Source organism: Chelmon rostratus, chromosome 12, assembly GCF_017976325.1.
Source record: "Chelmon rostratus isolate fCheRos1 chromosome 12, fCheRos1.pri, whole genome shotgun sequence".
In the NCBI taxonomy this organism is placed as follows: Eukaryota; Metazoa; Chordata; class Actinopteri; order Chaetodontiformes; family Chaetodontidae; genus Chelmon; species Chelmon rostratus.
In genome coordinates, this window is record NC_055669.1 from 6,053,557 (window position 1) to 6,076,539 (window position 22,983).

A 22,983-nucleotide genomic window follows, 5' to 3' on the forward strand; every position below is an offset into this window, starting at 1 on the left:
TAAATATATATTATACCAACTCTGTTCTTTTATCCTGTTTATTTTTACGCCTTTGAGCTGTGTCTGAAGTTGAAATTGCACTGTTTCAGTGTCATGGGTTCTTCTATTATGTGAAGTGCTTAAATTGGCTGCTGCACCTTGAAAGCATGCACATGAACATTTCATGGTGACTGACCTTGTGTGCGACTGCATAGGCGTTCGTTAATTAAAACAATGATACATACATCAGAGTATAGGCAGCCTTACCAGAGCTCCCTGCTGATTTCCTGTCCTTACTTTAATGCTAGTGACAGAATGAGGATGATAAATACTGATTACTTCTGATCAGCCATGAGACTGAATACATGTATTCAGTCTTATGGCTGACATGTAGTCCTCTTCTTGTTTTGACTTCACTCCCGTTGCCACTGAATTTCAACTGAAATAAAGCTTACAGTGACTCAACATCAGGTTGAGTTTTAGAGTGTGTACACCAAAGACTCGGGGGTCATTGTTATTCTCAGTGTTTTCTCTTTAACCCAAGACGCATTAATATGCGTCTTGGGTGATCCGATCACAAGTGGACAGCTCCAAGTATGTCAGGTCACACCTGGTGTCTTCACATGAGAGACCGCCTGTGATCGGATCTCAGCTACAGCAAATGCATTGTTGTAGCAGTAGTAGCTAACAGGCTGGGACAAACAAACACAATTTGTTTTACTCAAAGAAAACAATAACTCATGTACTACATTTGCATTTAAATTAAGGCCCCAAATAATTGAGAATTTGTTCATTTCACAAAGTTTATAATTTTTCTCCTAACTAAGCAACTCACAAAATTGCAGGGAGTCTGGGGACTTTCTCCACAGGCGACAAGGTAGCCTGTTGACTGTATTTGCAAAATTTTACATCGTTACCATTAATAAAATGTTGTCTTCTTTCATTAATTTAGTTTAAATGGGGAAAGCAGTTAAAACATGGGTTTCAAACAGCTGCGGCGGAGTAGCTGAGGTTTTTTTAGAAGGAAAAGAAACAATTCAATTTGCATTTAATGCAGAATTTATAAGAAGGGACGAGAATTTTCCTTAGCTGTTGAATTAAGCTTATTAAGTTCCTCCTCACTCAACAACTCTCAAAATTGCAGGATTTTTTCATTTCATATTTTCATTTCAGTGACCTAAATGGAAGCGAGACCATGTGTTTCGTTTGTACCTACACAGAGGACGTCAGTTGAGCAGGCGGCCTTTCAGTGTGACCCAGGACACATTCGTGTACACACTGCCAAAAGAGCGTGACCATATGTGGCCCAGACCAGCTCAATGTGGTCTGAGTGATCGGATCTCAGTGCGTCCTCGGTGTGTCTTTAATGCGTTCACATCTGTGCTTAGAGCTGTCCGCTTGTGATTGGATCACCCAAGATGCATGTTAGCCTTTGCCAGCCAAGCTGTCGACCTGCGTGCTTTTGCATGTGGGTGTGTGTGTGTATCTTCTTCAGGCACACACCTGGTCACTGATAGGGAAGTCAGATGTACGAGATGTACGGCCGGGCGCAACAAGAACACACACAGCTGCGCACCGTCTCTGTGTCTCTGACGCTCTTTTTCTTTCCAAAGTCAACTCCAGACGGAGATGTCGTAATGTGAGACCCGCTGCGATGGCGGGCTCTCCGCTGGGGGGTTCGCGCTCGCGCACCGCTGTGGCCGCGGCTTCACCCCGAGCATGTCCTCACCAACAACACGTGTGTTTGCTGATCTTCCTGTCTGTCCCACCTGCAGCCCCCACTCCCGCACAAAGAAAGGTCAAGGATGCTGGAGAAATGCTCTTTGTTTTGCCCTCCTGACATGCGAGCACAGCCGGACTCAAAGACAAACTACGGAGCTTTGGGGAAAACATGGCAGCTGTTTGTTTCATGTGGTTGTTGCTGTTTTGCTGTCCGATGCTCCCTCCCATTAGTCACGCTTGGCGCTGCCTCAAAGTTGAACTACGGCACCGTGGGGGCAAAATGTGGAGGTTGCTTTTAGTTGTTGTGATTGTTCCTGTTGACGTTTCTTGCTGATGAACAAAATCACACGCTCACTGTTGTGCTTAGTGTGTGTGTTCGTGTCTGAGCAACGTGCTACCCCCCAGGAATTACGGCAAAGCATAGATGTCACTTTACTGTGCTTAAATAAACTCTATTGCATCAACTTGTTCAGAAATGATGCTGTCATCCCCAAACCACGTTATTGGCAGTTGAACTGTAATACTTCGCGTCGCTGTATGTGTTGAAGCTGTCTATAGACACGTGATGTGTTGCCTAATGACAGAAGAATTTCACAGCTAAAGAAGAAAAAGTGTTTCTGTGACCAGTATTGACATTTTTGTCCCACTGAAAGCCTTTCTTATTGAAAATATGAGACCATTCATTCATCGAGCCCCTGAAAATCAGGCTCTGCTCTACACAGATAACACAGGCAACATGAATGAGTGAATGAAGTTTTGATTACTGTCAACATCATAAATTCGCGTAAGCCACTGTGCTGTATGTGCATTTGACGTTTAAACGTCAAAACTCCAAAATAGAAAACCAGCTTTTAGAATGTGACAATTAACAGTTAACAATTCATAAATCGCTGTCAAAAAAGGCAAAGTTAGCCAACTTAAACTTATTTATATAAAATGTATGTATATATTTGGTGTTTTACTGTGATATAATATCACTATTAACATAGTAAGGTTACATATCTTACGAAAGAAAAACTGATTATAAAACAATGCTTTCATTGGCTCAAAATGGGACTGAAAACGAGGTGTTTTGGAAGGAGTAAGGTGATTCATTCTCAGAGTGACAAAGGGTATGCATCTATTTGGGAAAACCCAAAGTGTATTATTTAAGTACAACAGTCAGCGGACCACAGCACATCTGTCAACAGACACACAAACCGATGCACCTTGTAGAACAAGGCCTTCCTGTACCAAAACCAGCTGAGCTTGCGTGGCAGTATGAAGTGTGGAGGCAACTTCAGCTCTGAACATGTGAGACGACACAAAAAGCAACGTGAAAAAAACAGCTACTTTGGTTATTTCACTGGCTTCAAATGAGGCTTGCCGCTCACAGTTTCTCCCGACTGTCTCTCAATGTTAAATACTCTAAAAGGGCTCCAGCGTGTGGGTCTACAATCGATGCTGTTAGCCACAGAACATGCCAATGTCAAATTCAACGGGCTAATGAGCAAAATAAGCAGTTAAGTTTGAAGTCGGTCTTCAGCCATCCTTGAGCTTCAGGTTTGAAGCAAATCCTGCTTTGTATTGGCCCTCAAAAGCAGTCCAAAGTAAAATGATTAGGGCAAGCATATAGCCTTAGAGTTCTCCACTTATTGTTGTTGTGGGGATATTTACATCGAGTTAATCCACTGTGACCTCACTAACTTGGATAATGTGAGTAGGTGAAGACGTTTGTGTTGGTTCTTGCAGCCAACAGCAGAGAAATTGTCGCTCTTTTGCTTGCAGTGTTACCTTCCCCATCCCCTACATCTGTTCAAAGCAACCTTGAACCTTACGCCATTTCAATTTGTTAACGGCTGATCCAAGAGCAGCAAGTCGACTCATCTATCGTTACTTTTCTTTGCAAATGATCCAGATTAGCGGCATTTATTTGCTAAAGCCAGCACGAGTGTCTTCATGTGCGGCCACAAAAACGCAGGCAGACAGACAGACAGACACAGCTGAGGTTACGCAGGAGGTCAGGAGAGAGGGACCATCTGATGCCAGCAGATGGAGTGATGGAGGGAGGGAAGGAGGGAGGAGAGGAGAAGCCTGAAATCAGGACGAGACCAAATGCTTATAAGGCTGTTCTTAAGGCGCTGATTTCACTTTGCATCCCGTCTGCTCCAGTGCGCCCACCTTATGCTAGACTTTGGGCTAGAGAAGATTTTCTAGAAAATATTCAGTAACTGTGAGCACGAGCATGGTTCATGAATAATTCACCTCCACATGCACCCCAGAGATGTTTATTATTTACCATCATTGCATGATACTGATGAAAATAACCCTCTAAATGCACCCAACATCTGAATCTGATTTTCCCAAATGGAGCAAGTAAGGCCTCTCAGGATGTAAGATCTCTGTAAAATATGTGTGTTTAAACTTTCCTGGTGCAGAAGTTGGACCCGCTGCAGCAAAAACACATCATGCCTTCCCGTCACCTGAAGTCACATCCCCACCTCTCCCTGTCTTTGTTGTAGAACGGAGCAGTTCCAGGCGAGCCAGTGAAGAAGGATGAAAACTCCCGGAGAGGGAACTGGGGCAACCAGATTGAGTTCGTCCTCACCAGCGTGGGCTATGCTGTGGGCCTGGGCAACGTCTGGAGGTTTCCCTACCTCTGCTACAGAAATGGAGGAGGTACGAATTTCAGCGTAGAGCCGAGCTCATTCAGACTGATTTGTTGGGATTGGCTTTATTGAGGTTTAAGTCTGTCTGTATGTGAATGATGACTAAAACAGAAGAATCTCGATTAGCTGATAAACAGGGACATTTTGGGCCTTTGGGATCCGAGCTTTCAACCTGTTGTAAAGCACTTTTTCAAGTTTTTTCTTTTTCTTTCTATACATATTTGTCTTGAACAAGAAGTTCACCATGGGCGTGATTAAGTTGAGTCCTGAATTAATTATGTGTGTCTGCACCAGCTGCGATTTGAAGTTTGTTGTCAGTCCAGCAAAGAAAAAAAATTGACTTGGAAATCTGTAGACTATGTGTAGGTGAGGAATTTAAAGCTACGTGAAGAAATGCCACAGCAAAATGCATTGTTCTGGTTCACTGGTGCACATGGTTGACTCCCAACAGCACGTGCAAAACCCTGCATGTCAAAACCAGCCTGAGGAGAGCGTCTCGCCAGGCTTGTATGTATCGCATACATTTAAACGTTGTGATTTGAGCTATAGCGTTACTGACGTTATTACGTCATTAAACAGGCCGGATGTGTCAACCACATCAGCCTCACCTCTTTCACTCTTCACATGTGATCACGTCTCGTCCGTCCGATCGAAGCTCCTGTTTTAATCGCTGCAGCTGTCTCACGGCTCGCCCTTGATGTGCGCGTCTTCGGTCCGAAACATCTTTGTGCGCGTCAGGTCGAGTTGTGCTCGACTCCATGAACAGCGTTAGCATGTGTGCGAGTGCGTAGGGTGCATCCAGCTGCTGCTTGCTGTTTCCGCTGACGTGCTGCTTTCGCTATGCAGCCGCTGCATAACAACATGACGAGAACAAACAATATTCAAGCTCTGCTGCTTTCAGTTTCTTTTGTAACCTCCTGATATCTGATGGTCCTTAAGGATGTTCTACGAAAGTACCAGAGTATAAAGAAATGTGATTAGTTTGGTCCCATAGATCCCATAACCCAGAGCCTCCATCCCACTTCAGTTCATGTTTATGCTGCAAATATATGGATTAGTGTTATGCACGTAGAGGACCTGCACACAGAGCGATGTGGTTTTGGTATTGTACAGTATCAGCTGGTTGCACGGACCTAGTTCGCATACAGACACTCATAAGAAAGCACAAACACACACAGACGCTCCCTATAGATGGCTGTCTGGGTCCCGGTCCAGTCTGAACCACCAGAGAGTTACTGCATCAGTGAACAGACTCAGCTGCACATTCAGCGACCTCTCTGCTCACTCAGGGGAGGTTGCTATGGCAGATGAGGTTTATGGTATCTTTTCTTTTTTTATAGATTCTGATCACATGACATGTATCTAATTTAGAACCGTATGTATGGCATTTCCTTCAGTGCTGTATTATACCTACGTACTTTGTTTCTATATGTTTTTCATATTTCTATCATGTAATGATAACATGATGTATTTGTCTTGCTTTGTGCACATGGGATTTCGCCCCTGTTTGTTGTAGCTGGAGATCATATCTTTACAGAGTAAGTTGTTATTGTGTTTTCCCCTTGTTTCAGCCCCCTTTCACATGGAGAAAAATCCAAGTGAGCCAAAATGCAGCACTACGAGCTCCATGCAACAAGGTTCAGTCCACTTATTGGTCAGCCGTGTCTGGGCTGGGAGTTAGACGGAGTTAGACTAAGTCAGACAGCAGTTTTGGTTGTAACTGACATCATATATGTGTTTACGTCTGGACAAACACAAACTGACCTCACATCATAAATAAAGCACTACAGATACAAAAATCGCTCTTCCTTCTGACACTTTTGTGTGGCTCACTGTGCGTCCTCATGTGGTTCACAACCAACTGGGAGTCACAGAACACAGACCAAGACTGGGACTGAGTGCCTGTCCTGTCGTCTCTCACCCCCAGGTGCCTTCATGTTACCATACTTCATCATGCTGGTGTTCTGTGGCATCCCCCTCTTCTTCCTCGAGCTGTCCTTCGGTCAGTTCGCCAGCCAGGGCTGTCTGGGAGTATGGAAGATCAGCCCTATGTTCAAAGGTTAGTGCCGGTGTGTTGTTTTGTGTCCGGCGATATTCTATCACTAGTCATCTCAAAGATAGAGAAGTGTCTGAACATGGAAACATCATAATCTGTTCCATCGCCCAGTTTTGAGGTCACCTTGGTCGGGACTCAGAAGAAGAGCGATAGTGTTTTTGGTATGTAAGGATCAAGTACATGATATTTGTCAATTGTTTGTCATAAAGGATTATGACATATTCAGCAGCTTGTTGTCATGTTCGACTGATTTGGCAGATATGATGTTGTTATGTTGTGAATAAAAATATGTGAGGTGAAGAGAAAGAACTGTTTCACCAGATGCAACTACAACCAAATTAGATGTGTTAGCAACAGAACAGTGAGGATTTACCCAAATACATAATGCTTGTGTGTTAACAAACTTCCTAATGATACAGTATATTATGTAAAGGTAAATGTATGTGGGTTCCTACTTCTATTGTAAGGATACAGCCTCTAGCAGGACGGTGACCCACCATGTACAACACCATAATTTGGCCTTCAGGTCTAAATGTTCTCCCTCTTTTTTCCTCCACCCCGTCCTTCTCCCTCCAGGTGTAGGCTACGGCATGATGGTGGTGTCCACCTACATCGGGATCTATTACAACGTGGTCATTTGCATTGCCTTCTACTACTTTTTCATGTCCATGACAAACCTGCTGCCATGGACTTACTGCAACAACCCCTGGAACACACCGGACTGCAGCGGGGTGGTGGGCAGCAGCCACCGGCTCAACGCCAGCCTGGCCAACGCTACCACGAGCCTGGTGGCAGGGGTGTCCGAGGTGGTCAACCGCACCAAGAGGACCAGCCCCAGTGAGGAGTACTGGAAGTAAGTCTCTGAAGTACATCAAGGATATTTCGTTAGTTAATGAAGTGAGAACAAGTGATCATCTGCAGTTCTTTTTGGTGTTGATCACCAAACACAACAAGATGCAGGAAAAAGGTCAAAAGAGTAGCCTCGTTGTAGTTTTAGTTGAGCAAGGATCTGTGTGATAGTACTATTTGTTATGTAAGTTTTGCCAAGTTACGCTCTCTTGCCTATCGTGCTTGACACGGAGGTCAAAATTGACTCGTACCTGTAAGATAAGCTTGAGCCAAACATGCCTCATGTTTGCGGAAAGCATTCAAATATTTGGACTAGATTTGACTGGAAGTGCAGCAGCTTCTGGGCAGCATGGGCCAGCCTCATCAGCAGTGGCATGCAGGAGGTTTCCCATATCACCACTGTTCAGTCTTTGGGACAACCCATGAGCATTTTAATGGTGCAGCCGCAAGCACTTCACAAATCAGCTTTGAGTGCTAAGTCATGTGAGTAAGGTCAGTGAGGGTGTATCCAATCTGCTATGCATGGTCATATCCAGAGTCTGGTGAAGCGAAATCTAAATCAGTGGGATGTGTTGATCAGTTATCCTCTCAGTTACCTTGCACATCTGGATGAGATGGATGATCAGCTGTAAAGGGAAGAGAGACAGACAATCTTGTGCAATGGCTCTGCATTTCCGACATAAACCGCACATCCACCCCGCTGCTTTCGGCTGCTTCTGAGAATTGAATCAACTACAGATGAAGGCTGTCATACAGTACAGCACATACACACGCCCCTCCACCTTTGTGGCTTCTGTGATGCACAGGGCATGAAAACACCACAGGGGTCGGCAAAGTACAGTTCATTTTAAGGTCGGGACATAATCAATGTCATTGCACGGCACGTCCGTGAGCTGTTGCTTTATCACTTTACCGTCAAGCACAAGCAAGTGTCATATTTCTGGTAAGGAACACACACCAGTCCGGCTGTCTTATGACCTTCTTTTTTCTTTGGTAAAATCCAGTACAGATTAAACATGTGGCATTCAGAGGGATGTTTGTTTGGCTAATCCTGGTTGACAGATTGTTCTATTTGCATTGGCAGGCTTGACCTCTTTTAACTGTTTTAGTCCATTATGCATTTATGCCGGTGTTTGTCCCACGACATCATGATTAATGTTGCTCCTGGACCATCATTGCAACTGACTAGCTATGTTTTTATGATGCCTTAGCTCTTGACTCGAACTGAAACTGGAAAAAATGCACACATGGGAGAATTTAGCTTTTCTAACACATGGGTAACATTGTGAAAGGATCTACTTTAACCCTAGCCATGATCTTGTCCGTGAAAAAGTCAAGTCTAGAAATAAGTCAGCAACATAAAACTAAGCTCCACATGGGACACAAACCCTTGTCTCCCAGGTGAGAGTCCTGCGCTTGAGCCATTCATCCACCTGTTCCACATGTGGACTTCACCACCGTTTGGTCAGTTGCAATGAAGGTCCTGCAGCAACATTAACCATGATGTAGGAACAACACCAACATGGCAATATCAGACAAACCATGCACACCATGCACGTTTCAGATGCTCATGTGACACACTCTAATCCTGAGCAAACCCCTTTAACATCTCTACATGTATGACAATTAGCCACATTGTTGGAGCAAGTATTCATCCCTCTTTCTTTGTATATACAGACAATACTGTAATAATTTGAAGATTAATGCTGCTGAAGATGCGTAGGCTGTAAAATTTACATGAAGATATTAATAATTATCCTCAGAGTTGCGTGCATATAGATCCTTTATTTATTATAATTTCCATTTCAAATAACACCCTTGAATGGGATTTCAGAGCAAACAATGTTTGGGGAATCTAGTGCATCATTTTTGTTACATATTGTCTGCCTCTGGATCCCATTTCTAGACTGTTCTAGATTTCTAGAGTGTTCGTAAGCCACATTCTCACTGCTTCGCCGTTAATTGTTTCTTAGCAATGGAGCATTACAAGACACAAAAAAGCCAGAAGCAATAATGCAAAGGAACAATACTACAAGCAAGAAATTTGTCCTTTGAGTGTCTTTGGTCATTGCTTTCAGTAACTCTTGCATTGCTATGAATAAAGACAAATATCCGTTCAAAGTGAGATGATTTTCAAGTACTGACAAATACAGTTTAGAGGCCCCACAGAAAGGAGCGCTGTTTACTGAGCTGACACTGGTGTTGATTTTCCATTGTTTGCTGTGAGAATTAGGAGTTTCTTCATCTTGTTAAAGAAAAGCAAACCTAAAGCCATCCTAAAGCGGCCTAAATTCAGTCTGTCTCTCTCTCTCTCTTTCTCAGACACTATGTGTTGAACATCTCTGATGATATTGGAAACTTTGGAGAGGTCCGTCTCCCTATCCTGGGCTGCCTGGCTGTGTCCTGGTTGGTCGTCTTCCTCTGTCTCATCAGGGGCGTTAAATCCTCTGGAAAGGTCAGCCTCACTCTCACACACATACACACACACAAGCATACTTACACATGGGCACCAAGGCTCGAACACATGCTAAAACAGACATAATATTCAAATTGTGTCTTCAATCTGTCTATATTACATTTCTCACACACTTTCCATACTCTCCTGTCACTCTGGTAGGATTTGCTATGAAACACAACTCGTTCCAGCCGATTTCACCACATGGTCTGATTATCTGTGTGTGTGTGTCCAGGTGGTGTACTTCACAGCCACGTTCCCCTACGTCGTTCTGACCATCCTGTTCATCCGTGGCATCACCCTGGATGGGGCCATCAACGGCATTAAGTACTACCTGACTCCACAGTGGCAGAAGGTCCTTGATGCAAAGGTATTCACTAACATGAGCAGGCAGATGGAAAGAGAAACCGGAAATAGAAATGTGTTTGTTCTTTCCTTTCACTGCTTCTGACTATATGTGGGTTTGTTTTTGTAGGTGTGGGGAGACGCAGCGTCGCAGATCTTCTACTCCCTGGGCTGCGCCTGGGGGGGGCTCATTACCATGGCTTCCTATAACAAGTTCCACAACAACTGTTTCAGGTTAGACTATGGATTAACAAAAGCAAAGTGTGCTCCCAAGGAATAGTTTGACATTTTGAGAAACACGTTTGTGTTCTTGCTGAGCATTAGATTGATTGAGGAGATTGATGCCACTCTTGTGACTGTGCCGTAAATATGCAGCTGGAGCCAGGAGACAACTAGCAGGCATGAAGATAGCTAGCAGCACCTTTGAAACTTGCTTATGCATATGCGAAGTAGTTAAAATAACGGGTTTTTATGGAAGGTATAAGCTGAGGTATTTCTGCCCCCCCTGAATTTTACCCCAAAGGAATGCTGTGCTGCAGCAGTTACAGCGCGCCTGCCTGCATGAATGACCATGCTCGTTTTGCGTCAGGCTGTGCTGCTGCTGCAGTCCTTCAGCAACACAGACCAGCATCTTAATATGTGCACTAATCATGGGGGCTAGGCAGAAGGAGCGAGAAGGCGGGGAGGCGTAGGAGAAGAGGAGAGATGAAGTAGAAGGAGGAAAAAGGGGGGTGGAGAGAATAAACCACATGCTCGTGGAGGCATCAGTGCAGAGGGAAGAGACAACCAGCGACGGGGAGAGGAGAAGTTGTCTCAGGTTGTCCCCCCCTTTAATGAGTCAGGGCTAGAGAGTGATGGAGAAAGTGAGAGGAGGAGGGCGAAATAGTCAGGAGCCAACTTCAAGGTTGCAGGTCTAAAAAGAGAAGGGGGAGAAGGTGAGATAAGGTGGGACAGGAGGAGGGACAGAGATAATGTTTTTTTAGACTTGCGTTAAGAGGCCAGTTGCATTTGCTTGTGCTTGTGCGCCAGGGGAGCGAGCGAGACGCCGAGGAGAAGGTTAAGATGGAGGAAAGGGGACAGAGGAGGCGATAAGGAGAGAGGGAAAGATGTCATTTACGCTCCTGAGCTTGTCCACACATGCTGACGGAGTGAGGGCGTCGGGGGTTGGAGGGGGCTGAAGATATAATTTGCTCCTCTGCCAGGAGCTTGAGGTTGTGCTATCTGCACACACAGCTGTACGGCCGCCTAATCAGCTTGTGTTCCGCAGCCCCGTCCCCGTGGAGTCGCTCCAGTCTCTCCACCCCTGTAACACCACCAATTGGTGCGCATGCAGAAGTGCGGGGACTGTGCAGGGGCCTGGCTGCTGGTTTGTGGGCAGCTGAGACAGGGACTGGCATCAGAGTCTTCAAAGACATCCTCTGCGATAGCTCTAACAGGAAGCGTAAGGAAACAAAGCGCTGTGCAAACACGCGATTCCCTTGTTGAGTCTGAACAAAGTGGGAGCCTGAGTGAAGATGAAACAGGTGCTTCTCAGAACAAGCACAGCAAACACCAAGGGAGGAAAAGGACCAGAGCACACCGCTTTGCTGCCTTTAACAGAGCAAACAGACTAACGAGTCAACGCCGCTGTGTCTAAACTCAGCTCAGGTCTGATCTAAGTCCTAGAGGTCCCAAACTGACCATGAGCTCAGTTCACTCTAAATTAATTCAAACATGAACAGCAGCTCTGGACTAGCAAACCCGTTCTTTGCATTTATGTTTCTATTTTATGACGTTTTGAGCAACAAGCGTTGGCTGCACACTTTCTGAAAGCACAAACAAACCAGGGCTATATTTTTATTGCCAAGCCTGCTTTTGTGCCATTTTTCCTGTCCTTGAGACAGAAATCACAGCAATTCTGGTGCACTTTACTGCCCACGGGTAGTTTGAGCAACATCTATTATGGATTTCCAAGGCGATCGAGTCACATTTGGTCATCTTTTCTCGAGACATGTCATAAAATTGTCATCTGCTGTGCACTTATGTCTGGGTTCATGCACCACATCAGAGGCAGCTTGTTTGGAGGTGTGGGCAGATGAGTGTTTAGTGTAAAGTATCAGTAGTGCTGTTAACATCAGTGATTCCGGCCTGTATCGCCCACCCCCTATGTCTGTGATGATGCAGGAGGGTGGATGGAGGGCGCTGTCACCACTGGGGGAAGAAATGGGGAACATTTTCTATATATTTGATTTTGGAATAAATCACCGAACATGAGCATCTTACAATTTGAGTGTTGAACTCACGCTCAGACCCCTCATCGCATCCTTTCATTGATACAATTATAGCTGATAGCTTTTTTCTCCCTGTTTCCTCCATACAGAGACAGCATCATCATCAGTATAACCAACTGTGCGACCAGCGTGTATGCCGGATTTGTCATTTTCTCCATCCTGGGCTTCATGGCGCACAACCTGAATGTCCCCGTGTCGGAGGTGGCCGACCACGGCCCGGGCCTGGCCTTTGTGGCTTACCCAGAAGCCCTCACTCTGCTTCCCATCTCGCCACTCTGGTCACTGCTCTTCTTCTTTATGCTCATCCTTCTGGGACTGGGGACTCAGGTGAGGCTACACACCGGCTCCGCATCCACCGCAATCTTTAATCAGGTCTGACCGCGCTAACCCTTCAGTGTGGATTATTTGTGTGATATTATAAACCGTGCTCATGTGGGCCATTCAGAATCTGATCGAGGAGCAGTCTGGCCTCTCCGTCAAAGGCATGTTCCGTGATGTTCCATATAGATTGTTGGGGTTTTGGGTTGGAACTTGTAAAACTCCACTTGATTTGAGTTTGCATGCCACACTGTTCCGCTGATGCACAGCCGTTATCTTTAGTCTGCTGTTGTGTTTGTGGCACATGTTGTCCACAGCTCCAGGCTGCTGCAGCGAATGTACAAAGTGAACTAAGTAGAAGACAAACTGACAGAAGAAGAAGAACTGCATACCTCAGGGACTCCGGATGAGACCTGATCTAGATCTGCACATCCGTTTACAGTTTGAAAAGGCTTACATCCATACAGCTTCAGTGAATCCTGCTAACTGTAGTGATTCCCTGACTTTCCTCTAGCGCCACCTTGAGGCTGCTATTTGTGGTGTTCAGAGAAATGCCAAGTAAAACTGTGCCATGAAATTTGGCACTGTACTGTGCTATACAGCTCGACTTGGAATCACTTTGTTGATCATCCACTGACTTTTTATCTGTCACCAACATTATAATGTGTGCAGCAATTTGGTTTGTGACCAAGCACCTGCAAAACGATCTCTCCCATCAGCCTCAGCTGTACTCTGTGTTTAGTGCTAACAAGCAAATGTTAATACACTGACATACAAAAATAAGATGGTGAGCATGTTATCCCTTCTGCACATCAACATGTTGGACTTAGTAGCACGTGAGCATGTAGCTCAAAGCGGTCTCACAGGGCTGCTAGCATGGCCACAGACTATTTGTCTAATGTATTGTAATGTGTAACAGGCTTTTTACTCATGACCTTTCATTTAAGTGCCTGGAATTGAAATGTGCATGCTACATCCTGCCCACTCATAAATACATATTTTTCCTATTTAAATATTCGGTGGAATGCAAATGCAATGTGCTACAAAAGTAGGTTTTTGTTTCCATTTTTAAGCACCAAATATGTACAGATGAAACTGTGATAAGGATAAATAAGTGGTTGTTCATTAGAAATACTGTAGCAATGCATTTAAATAAAATTAAATTAAAAATAATGTAATTAACAGTGGACATTTCATGTAGAACAAGAACTTTTTCCCACTAAAATTTTAGACATCCTACTTTAAAGGATGCTGTTAGCCTCAACTCATCACTCAGCAGTGGGTGTTAATACTGTCTCCCATCACCTGTTAAGATTCCTGTAGGACTGTGGTCCCCCTGTTCTCATCATGTAAGGATGAGCAACAGCTGTCCAATCTAATCTCCCATTTAACTGCGTCCTTGTAGTTCTGTCTGCTGGAGACTCTGGTGACGGCCATCGTCGATGAGATCGGAACAGACTGGATCATCAGGAACAAGACCGTGGTCACACTGTCAGTGGCCATCACTGGATTCTTACTGGGCGTGCCTCTAACGACACAGGCAAGTCCCAGACACACGCAGATCACGTCTTCGAACGCTTTGTTTTCTCTCGTGGAGATGTGGTTTTGACTCATTCCGTCTTTTCTGTGTGCAGGCAGGAATCTATTGGTTGCTGCTGATGGACAACTATGCTGCCAGTTTCTCTTTGGTCATTATCTCGTGCATAATGTGCATCTGCGTCATGTATGTTTATGGTAAGGAGGGAAACACACTGAATATCCTGCAATGTGAAGTGTCCTCTCACTGTGTGTCGCTCTCACATGAACATATGAGGAGAGCCTCAGAAAATTCACAATAACTGCGAACTCACCATTATACACCCAGATTTAAGAATCACAAAAAGAACATTTCATTGTGCAAGAGGCAGAGATACTGATCTTTCTCCACCGTCGGCAGGCTGACTAGGCCAGCGCACACTCCTGCCTCAGGACATGTTTGTGCTACAAGGCTGGAAAAACCTTTTCTCCTCTTACTTTTCCTTTCCTTTTTGCACATGCTGCACATACAGCCACAGCGGCAGATTATTCTGCTGGAAACACGACACAGTACAAGCACCTGTGCAGTCAAGACAAAGACAAGACAAAGACATGACAGACATGTAAACACATGTAACTGTAGCCTGAGATTACAGCAATTCCTTTGTATACTGGTTCAGGCAAATTGCAACAGAGCCACAGTCTGACATCAGCACTGAGCTGACCGAAATAAAACAAAGTCAAAAGATCAGAGTGGTGCACACTCTGAAAGATTGCATCCCCTTTGAGGACTGTAGTGAGATATTTCCCGCATCCCTGCAGATCTCAGGATCAGCATGACAAGATGTTCTAAAGAATAACCTGTGATACAGCAGGACACTGCAGATCGAAGGCTGATCTACTGACAGTCTTCAACCTCGATCGTACTGTCATTGAACAGAGTGACAATGAGTTATTTTACACTGGGTACATTTTTAGTTTTTAGCCTTGTGAAGCACAAGCCTGCAGTCAGATTCAGTCACATAAACATGAGCTCATGGTGAAATAAAGAAGCAGTGGAGATAAGTGGGCTGATATTATCTTGAAATTTACAGTTATTTAAAGTCCCTTTTTTCAGTTTCCACAAGTCTGTCCATTAAATTGTGTTTCATTATGCATTAGAAGTGGTAATTGAGAAAGTCCTTTGATTTATATTGTTGTGGTGTGAAAGCAGTGTGAGCGGTGGCGTGCTTCCCTGCCTATTAAAGCCAGCATACTCTCCCTGAGTGCTGCTCATAAATCAATCTCTAAATTAAAATGGATTTGTTTCCTGGTAACTCAGGGGTTCCCCCCATAACATCTTTATATATGGGACGCTTAGTGTTGCACAAATCCATCTGTCAAATTTCAACGATTAAAAGGGAAATCAAGCCAATCTGGAGCCCCTCAGCTCCCCGCTCACCAGCTTTAGTGGAAATAGACAAGGAAGGAGAAAGGAAGACACATTCAGAAAAGTCAGAGACTGGTGTATGAGGGTTCACCTCAAGGTAAAGAAGTGCAGAGACTCCACTTTCATGTGGGTTGTGTATCATATAGGTCATTATTCAGATGTAAAAGGAGCAATCAGACTTTGATGTTCACCTCATGGAATACTTTCTGTTTCTATCGCAGGTCACAGGAACTACTTTAAAGACGTGGAGATGATGCTGGGCTTCCCTCCTCCTCTCTTCTTCAAAGTCTGCTGGAGATTCATCTCCCCTGTCATTATCTCTGTAAGTGAACACACACACACACACACACACACAGCTGATCTGAGACCACAGTCGTGGAGACGCGTTTGGAGATTGTTGCAAAAAGCCAGTCGCACGTTGATTTAGCCACCTGAAGGATGCTGAGTTTAAGGCTCTAAACTTTCCTGTGTTGCTGACACATTGTTCTGGACCTGACCTACATTTGAGCTGCCATCAGCACTAATCTGTTTGGCTACTGTTGGCTTTGTTTCCAACATAAACCTCTAAAAGCAAATCTTTCTGACTGGGAAATAGACACATGCAGGCGCTATCAATGGTATTTCCCAAGCAGGCGGCAGCATTAGTCCACTAAGCTGCTGGGCCAACCAAGAAATTCATTGTTGTGGATTACTGGTCAGATTTCAGGCACTTTTGTTCTCGCTTTCATTTCACTACACAGATTAGCGCCCTGCTCTCCAGGCCCTCTGCTGGAGCTGTCACTAAACTCACTGCTGTTGGGAACAGTCATGATTTATAATCAGAGCTATCTGCTGCTTGTAAATAAAAACAAATGTGTGTGGTGCTGCAGTCCACAGTGAATTCACCTGTGCTGAGTGTGCATGCACATTTATTGTGAAAACTGCCATACAGGAAGTTATGTTTTTTTTTACTGTGACCATAGCAACAGCTGTCATTTGTTTGGACCAGTTGGGACCAGGATGGGGAATGCTTATTGATTTAACATGAATTATTGTGGTATCTAGTTCTATGTTTTATCTGTATTTGTGAAATTGATGCTATAATACAGTTTTCATGACCCTCTTTCTATCATGTATGGGATGTGAGTACAGCTATTGAGAAGCATCATTTTTGTAAGCTTTAGTTTTTAGTCATTTCCTGCCTCCTCTCTGTAGTTTTAAATTATGTTTTATTATCATTAGCTTTGGTCCTGAAGGTAGTTTTCCCTGCTCTAGATGATAAAGCCTGTGCTCATTCCGTGTCTCTCCTCTGTCCACGTAGTTCATCCTGATCTTCACAGTGATCCAGTACAAGCCCATCACCTACAATGACTACGTGTACCCCAGCTGGTCTCTGGCTATCGGCTTCTCCATGGCTCTGTCCTCGGTGGTCTGCATACCCATCTACGCCCTCTACAAGATCTCGAGGTCCCCAGGAGCCACCTTCAGAGAGGTACGGTTGAGGAGGCACAGCTGAAGTGCCATTCAGTTGAAATGTCAGTTGAAGTCGAAGCACCAGAGTCACTCGAAGTGTGAACAGGTGAAGAACAGGAGGCTGGTAGCGCTTGAAGTGTCAGTCAAAGTGTGAGCTGTGAAAGCAGCTGAAGTGTCATTTGAAGAGCAGGCAATGAAAGCAGTGGGAACAGTCAGCTCAGCTTAACAACAATGAAAGCAACTGAAATTTAAGTAGAGGTGTCAGAGACAGCTGGTGTATGACAGCTGAAGCTGATTTTGTAGACAGAGTTAGATCATGATTGAGTAAACTGTTGTAGTTATGCTGTACTTCCACCTTAAAAGTGAGTTAATTTGACTAATATTTATTTATGCATGTCTTTGGATGTTTGACTCTGAGGCTGCTTTGAATAACACGTCCCTCTTTCTCTCTCAGCGGTTGAAGTTCGCTTGCAAATCACATCCAAAGTGGGGCCCTGCCCTGCAGGAGCACCGGACAGGCCGCTACGCCCCCATGGCCTCCGAAGACACTGTGGAGGCTCGCCCCCTCAAGGAGAAGGAGGAGCTGAAGGAAGAGCTGAAGGAGGAGGAGAAGGAGAAGGAGAGGAAGGATGAGATCAGCCTCACCATCCAGGGAAGCAACGGCTCCACCAACACACACAACAACCCCAACCCCAGCGCATAGACGGCACCCCGCTGTGTCAGCGCTACCGGGCCCGCCCCCCCTCCCGTGCCCCACAGTCTCCTCCTTCTCTTCCTCCCCTCTCCTCCCTACTCCTCCATCCTCACCCTGCTTTCCCACAGTCCTCTGTGGGGGAGATCCCATTCACTGGAGACCTTTACATATTGTAAGGGCTTATTATATCTGTCCTATCCTCTTCTGTCTGTCTGTGTGTCGTCTCTAGATCAACGAAGACAAAAACAAAAACGAAAGGAAGAAAAAATTGGGTCATCATCCAAAAGATTTGTGTGTATGTTCGTGCGTGCGTGCGTGTGTGTGTGTGTGTGTGGGCGGGTTGTTAATTTGTTACACATAATTTAATAATGCAGTTTGTTTTTCCTTTCCTTTTCTTTTTGTAAAACGTGTACATGTCATCTTCATATGCAGTTAGAGGTACAGTAGATTGTGAAGCTGCATGTGTTTGTTTTGTGCATGCAGCAACATAGAGACACACACTGTTCTCCTTTATTCTGTTAGCTGGGTCTGTTTTGGGATTGGTGACTTTCTAGCAGCGGCGATTTGACAGCTGGAGACTTGTCGCGATGTGGTTCACAGTGGTGCTGTAACAAAGAGGAGCAGGGTGAACTGTGCCTGGACTGGCCGTTTGCAGCGCGATCATGCTGAAAGACGCAAATAGGCTCAATTCTGCGACCAGAAAAAGAGGCGGATACACACTCATTCACACTCATACACTCACACTATTGTACATTTTACAGCACACAGTGACCTCAACCATAGTTGATCTCAGCTTAAGACTAAGCCTGTTGTTTTTTATGCTGCTTCTTCTTTAAAAAAAAAAAAAAAACCTTCTGCAGAGCACAAATATTTAACAAACACCCGAGTTGGCAACTGACACTTAGGGCTGATTTTCTGTGGAAAATTTCCTCCATTTATAACCTTTTTTTCCACTAAAGCTGCTTAAACTCAGCAGAGAAGTATCAGTGAAGCGTACTGTAGTCTCTGCCTCCGCATTCACACACACACACACACACACACACACACACACATTTGTTTCCAGTTTTTGACAGAAGAGATCCCCGTGCCCATTTCTCAGGGTCCAAGTGAAGTTAAACGTTGTGGTTTATAGCTGTTCCTTGCCTGTGGAAACCTTGACCAAGGTGGCCTGTTTAGATTATAGGGACCGAAACCACCTAATTATCCCCACACCTGCACACACACACACACACACACACAACAGGTGGATGCAACTCTGTATATTGAAGTGCCATCTCTTCTTAAGTCTTCCAGGCATTCTTTCTGAGTGAAATGCATCTCGGGATGCGGTCAGTGAAGGAGGATCCGGGCTAGGGGACGTAGCTAGTGAAAGGATCATAGGTGTGTCATAGTCTGTGTCTCCCGTGGGTTGTAGCAATCTGCCCCATTAAGGCATGTTACCAAAAACATAACCCGAGTTACCCGAGTCCTGCACATGTTTTTGGTAACATATATCTCAGAGAGAATGGTATAGTGTCTCTTCCAGTCAGTGGAACCTTTAATGTATTTACAGGCATTTATTTTAAAGCGCTGAGCCGAGCTGTGCTGCGACTGAGGCAGAAAGCAGAGGGATGCAGCGTGTTTCCAGAAAAATACGGAGCAAAAATCCTTTGGAATGAATTGCGTAGTTTTAAATGTAGCTGTATAGTATTGTTTTCTCAGTAGAATTCTCCTTTTTACCTCTCATTATTGTAAAGTAACTTAGTAAATAATTATGAAGACAGGATATGTTTATTTTGTACAAAAAATGAAAACTACAGAATCATAATTAACCATGTCTACCATTCCTCGTCTGTGAGCTGATTTGTTGCTGTTCAGCTGGAGGGTGTGATAGGACAGAGAGGGGTCTTTTTTAGCATGCAGGTTTGGGTTTCCCAAAAGTGATTGGAAAGCATCCGGGACAACTTTGTCGTAGTGTGGTGGCAGATTAATGGCAGTCTAAATGCGGAACAAATACATGGAAATGGTTAGGGGGTTTTTTTGTCATCTAGACAGCCGTGTGACCATCACATCTTCCTCTGTCCTTTCGTCCTGAGGTTCTTTTTTGGACGCCTGCTCAGGTGGTAGTGAGATGCGCTTAGCTTCACAGGCAGGGAGGGTTTTAGGGATTGCATCAGGTCTGGCTGTTTTGTTTCTTCACAACGTAGTTTCTGCTTTTTGTTCGTTCGTTTAAGTCAAAGCTACAGGGCTATGATAGCAGTATGAGCACAGAACACATTCACATAATATACAAAATGGTATAACTATTCTTCATCCAGTCTTATCAGGCTTTTCTGCACAATTTCAGACTGAATCCATCCACTCTTGTCTTTCACCACTGTTCCCCTCAGTCACGTCCTTAGAAGAGGATGGTGATTCTGACATGACGGTGCAGTTGCTCCTTTAATCCACAAGATGGGGTGATGCTGACACTCAGGGCAGCAAAGGCACAACTGAGTTTTAACTGTGACCTCACTCCAGGCAGACCGGCAGGCTTCCTGCGGTAAACGTGTTCAGTGCCGAGAGAGTAACAACGAGAGGGATCAGCGCTAAGCACAGAAGTTCAAATACAGTGAAAGCGATCACGATAAGCACAGCGAGCAACGCATTCTGAAACAAGCACACATTTTATTCCCAGGTTATTTACAGGAGGGTTCTCAGATTGTGGAAACGTACGCGGCATCGGCGTCGGCGGAGACTTGTAGCTACGGTTGCTTAGTTAGCAGTGCATTGTGACTTTTTTTGGTTTACTCGTAGACTATTCACATCAAACATGACGTATTTTGTAGTAGCGTTTATTTTTAATGAAATTACTGCAAAACCAGGTGCTCTATGAAACAACACTTTGTCACCATCTACTAAATACTCTAAATACATACTGCATTGCTTCCTCTTGAGTAGAATTTCCGATCTAAGGATCTTGATGCTTTCTGAATGAGGTTTTACTCGCTGAAGAAGGTGAACATGAACTTCTTATTCTCAGTGTATATTGGGGACAGCTTGTAGCTCAGACTGTTTGTGATTGCCTGTCTCATGTGTTCATGCTGTAGTAAGTGAAGCTTAGCCACCGTGTTACCATGCTATATATCCCAGCCCTCACCACCTCTGCTGGCCCCACAACTCTTCCTCCCTTTGTACAGTAATGTAAAAAAATATATAATCGGACTGTGTGTATGTGTGTGTTTATCTTTGCTTTTATTTCGGGGCTGGGTAAGTGTGCTTTTTGCAGGTCGAGGGAGGGCGGGTGTTGTTTCATTTTGGTTTTGTCATTTTTCTTGTAGCGTAATGTAGACGATGTCAGGTGTACTGTGTACTCTGTGTGTAGTGGATTAGCTCTTACTGCTGAGCCTGCATGTAGAGCAGGCGTAGTGTCAGTATTGATGTCAATGTACCTCTAACCTATCAGAACTAGCCAAGTCCTATTCTGCTAATAATATACAGTCTATCTTTTAAGAAAAAAAAAACATTTTATACTAAAAGAAGAGAAAGAAAACTACATATTTTATCTTCAGATTTTAATCATTGTTTATTCATGTTCAGTGACATGTTTGTTTTTCAATAGTATTCATAGCAAAATGAAGACGAAGCCAGTTAATATTAAAAGCATTTCCAAACAAAAAGCTTTGGATCGAAACTTGAACTACAAAAGAATTGTCAGCTTGTGGTGTAGATGGCAGCTGCAGCGACATGGCGATGCCTTTTTTAAAACCGTGTCGCATGAACTTAAAGCTGTATTTTACGCGCTGCAGCGCCAACAGTCGGACATCGCTGTTTGCCTTTAATATTCTGTGGCCCTTAACCCAAACAGTTTGGCTTTTTCTGTCTAGTTGTTGCAAAATGTTAAAAAGTGAGCAAAATCAAAACACCAAAATGAATTTTCAGCCAAGACTGAATTAGCATCAGGACCCATTAACCCACATTTTCATTCTTGTGCAGCTCTGATGCGTAGTATCAGAACATATATTGTTTTAGATGGGCAAAATAGGCAATTTTATGATATATATCAGACAAGGGTCCAGTAACCATTATATTTTGATTTTTTTTTCTCTTGTTAGTAAAGCAAACCTTCAATTTTCTGGCTACCAAAAGAGTAAGACCCATTTGGTCCTCCTGGAAGGCTAAAAGACACACGAGTGATGATTTAGTATGACTTAGTAATTGACCCATGTCCTCAAATACTGATTAACTGTTGCCTATTGTCATCTTACACTGAGGTGGCTGCGCAGAAAGTCGCTGATGTAGAAGAACGTGAAGGTTCGGACCATTTTTATACACAATTTAACAGCACAACTGTTCTACTGTACTAAAAACAAAACTGTGATTTTACCTTGTTTCTGTGGTTCTCTGTAAATTACAGAACATTACCTCTTGAATTTCCTACTACTGCTCATATAAGATTAATCTCATGTTTCAGCACTTTAAAGAATCTTTTTTTTTATAAGCAACATGAAAAAAATCTACGATCAGAATAATAATTCACACTTCCATTTAAATAAAAGAAAAAAATACGTACGGTGGCAAATGATGTGTTGTTGCTATGCCAGTATGAATTTTGTGATGAGCGGAGTGGAGAGGAAAAGCACAAGTGAGAAAAGAGAACACAGTTCTTCTGGTATTCTCTATCATATCTATCTGTCTATCTATCTAACCATGTCTGTTCTTCTTGTTCTTCAACCTTTAGGGCCAAAATCCATTGAAATGTCTTAGTCCTGTCAGCTGTATATCGTAAACTGTTGAATTACAAAATGGTAAATAAAATCTATTTTAAAGATCAGCGTGCTGCAGTGTTCTTTGGTTCTTGGTGGTTGTTAATAGCCATATGCCTTCATACCACTCAAAATGCAATTTCCATGTACCTTAAATGCATACTTCCTTTTCTGGTTCAGTCATCCCTCGTGTTCTGGTGGTTGTCACACAAAAAGACATTAAGGAAGTTAAAGAATGAGAATTAAAGTTGTGTTTGAAGTTTTCATACTACGTGCCAATATTATGGATTTTTGTGCTTGTATACAGTATTTATGTTAGAATGGGGAAAAAAAACACATGAAAAAACAAATATAAAGTATGGTGTCAACATGACCATCCTTGTCCCATAATTCTCTATTATTTATATTCTCTATTATTTTTTTAGCCAAAAGTCTTCATCAGGATCAAGACATGACACAAATGTGTCTACAGACATCACACAGGAGAGCAATGAGAAGGCCCTTGAAACACACCCAATACAGCCCGC

General features: G+C 43.9%; 1 protein-coding gene across 2 annotated transcripts in view; it reads left to right on the forward strand.

Annotated features, from left to right (window-relative positions):
* slc6a9 (solute carrier family 6 member 9) overlaps nucleotides 1–22,514 on the forward strand; it is a 65,080-nt gene extending 42,566 nt beyond the window's left edge. For both annotated transcript variants that reach the window (XM_041948733.1, XM_041948734.1), the window contains 12 exons: nucleotides 4,203–4,359; nucleotides 6,277–6,408; nucleotides 6,982–7,258; nucleotides 9,577–9,709; nucleotides 9,945–10,079; nucleotides 10,185–10,288; nucleotides 12,414–12,651; nucleotides 14,048–14,182; nucleotides 14,277–14,376; nucleotides 15,808–15,908; nucleotides 16,887–17,057; nucleotides 17,493–22,514. In XM_041948733.1, the coding sequence (XP_041804667.1) occupies nucleotides 4,203–4,359; nucleotides 6,277–6,408; nucleotides 6,982–7,258; nucleotides 9,577–9,709; nucleotides 9,945–10,079; nucleotides 10,185–10,288; nucleotides 12,414–12,651; nucleotides 14,048–14,182; nucleotides 14,277–14,376; nucleotides 15,808–15,908; nucleotides 16,887–17,057; nucleotides 17,493–17,741 (1,932 nt within the window). In that variant the 3' untranslated portion in view covers nucleotides 17,742–22,514. The remainder of the gene's footprint in view (nucleotides 1–4,202; nucleotides 4,360–6,276; nucleotides 6,409–6,981; nucleotides 7,259–9,576; nucleotides 9,710–9,944; nucleotides 10,080–10,184; nucleotides 10,289–12,413; nucleotides 12,652–14,047; nucleotides 14,183–14,276; nucleotides 14,377–15,807; nucleotides 15,909–16,886; nucleotides 17,058–17,492) is intronic.
* The last annotated feature ends 469 nt before the right edge of the window (nucleotides 22,515–22,983 follow it).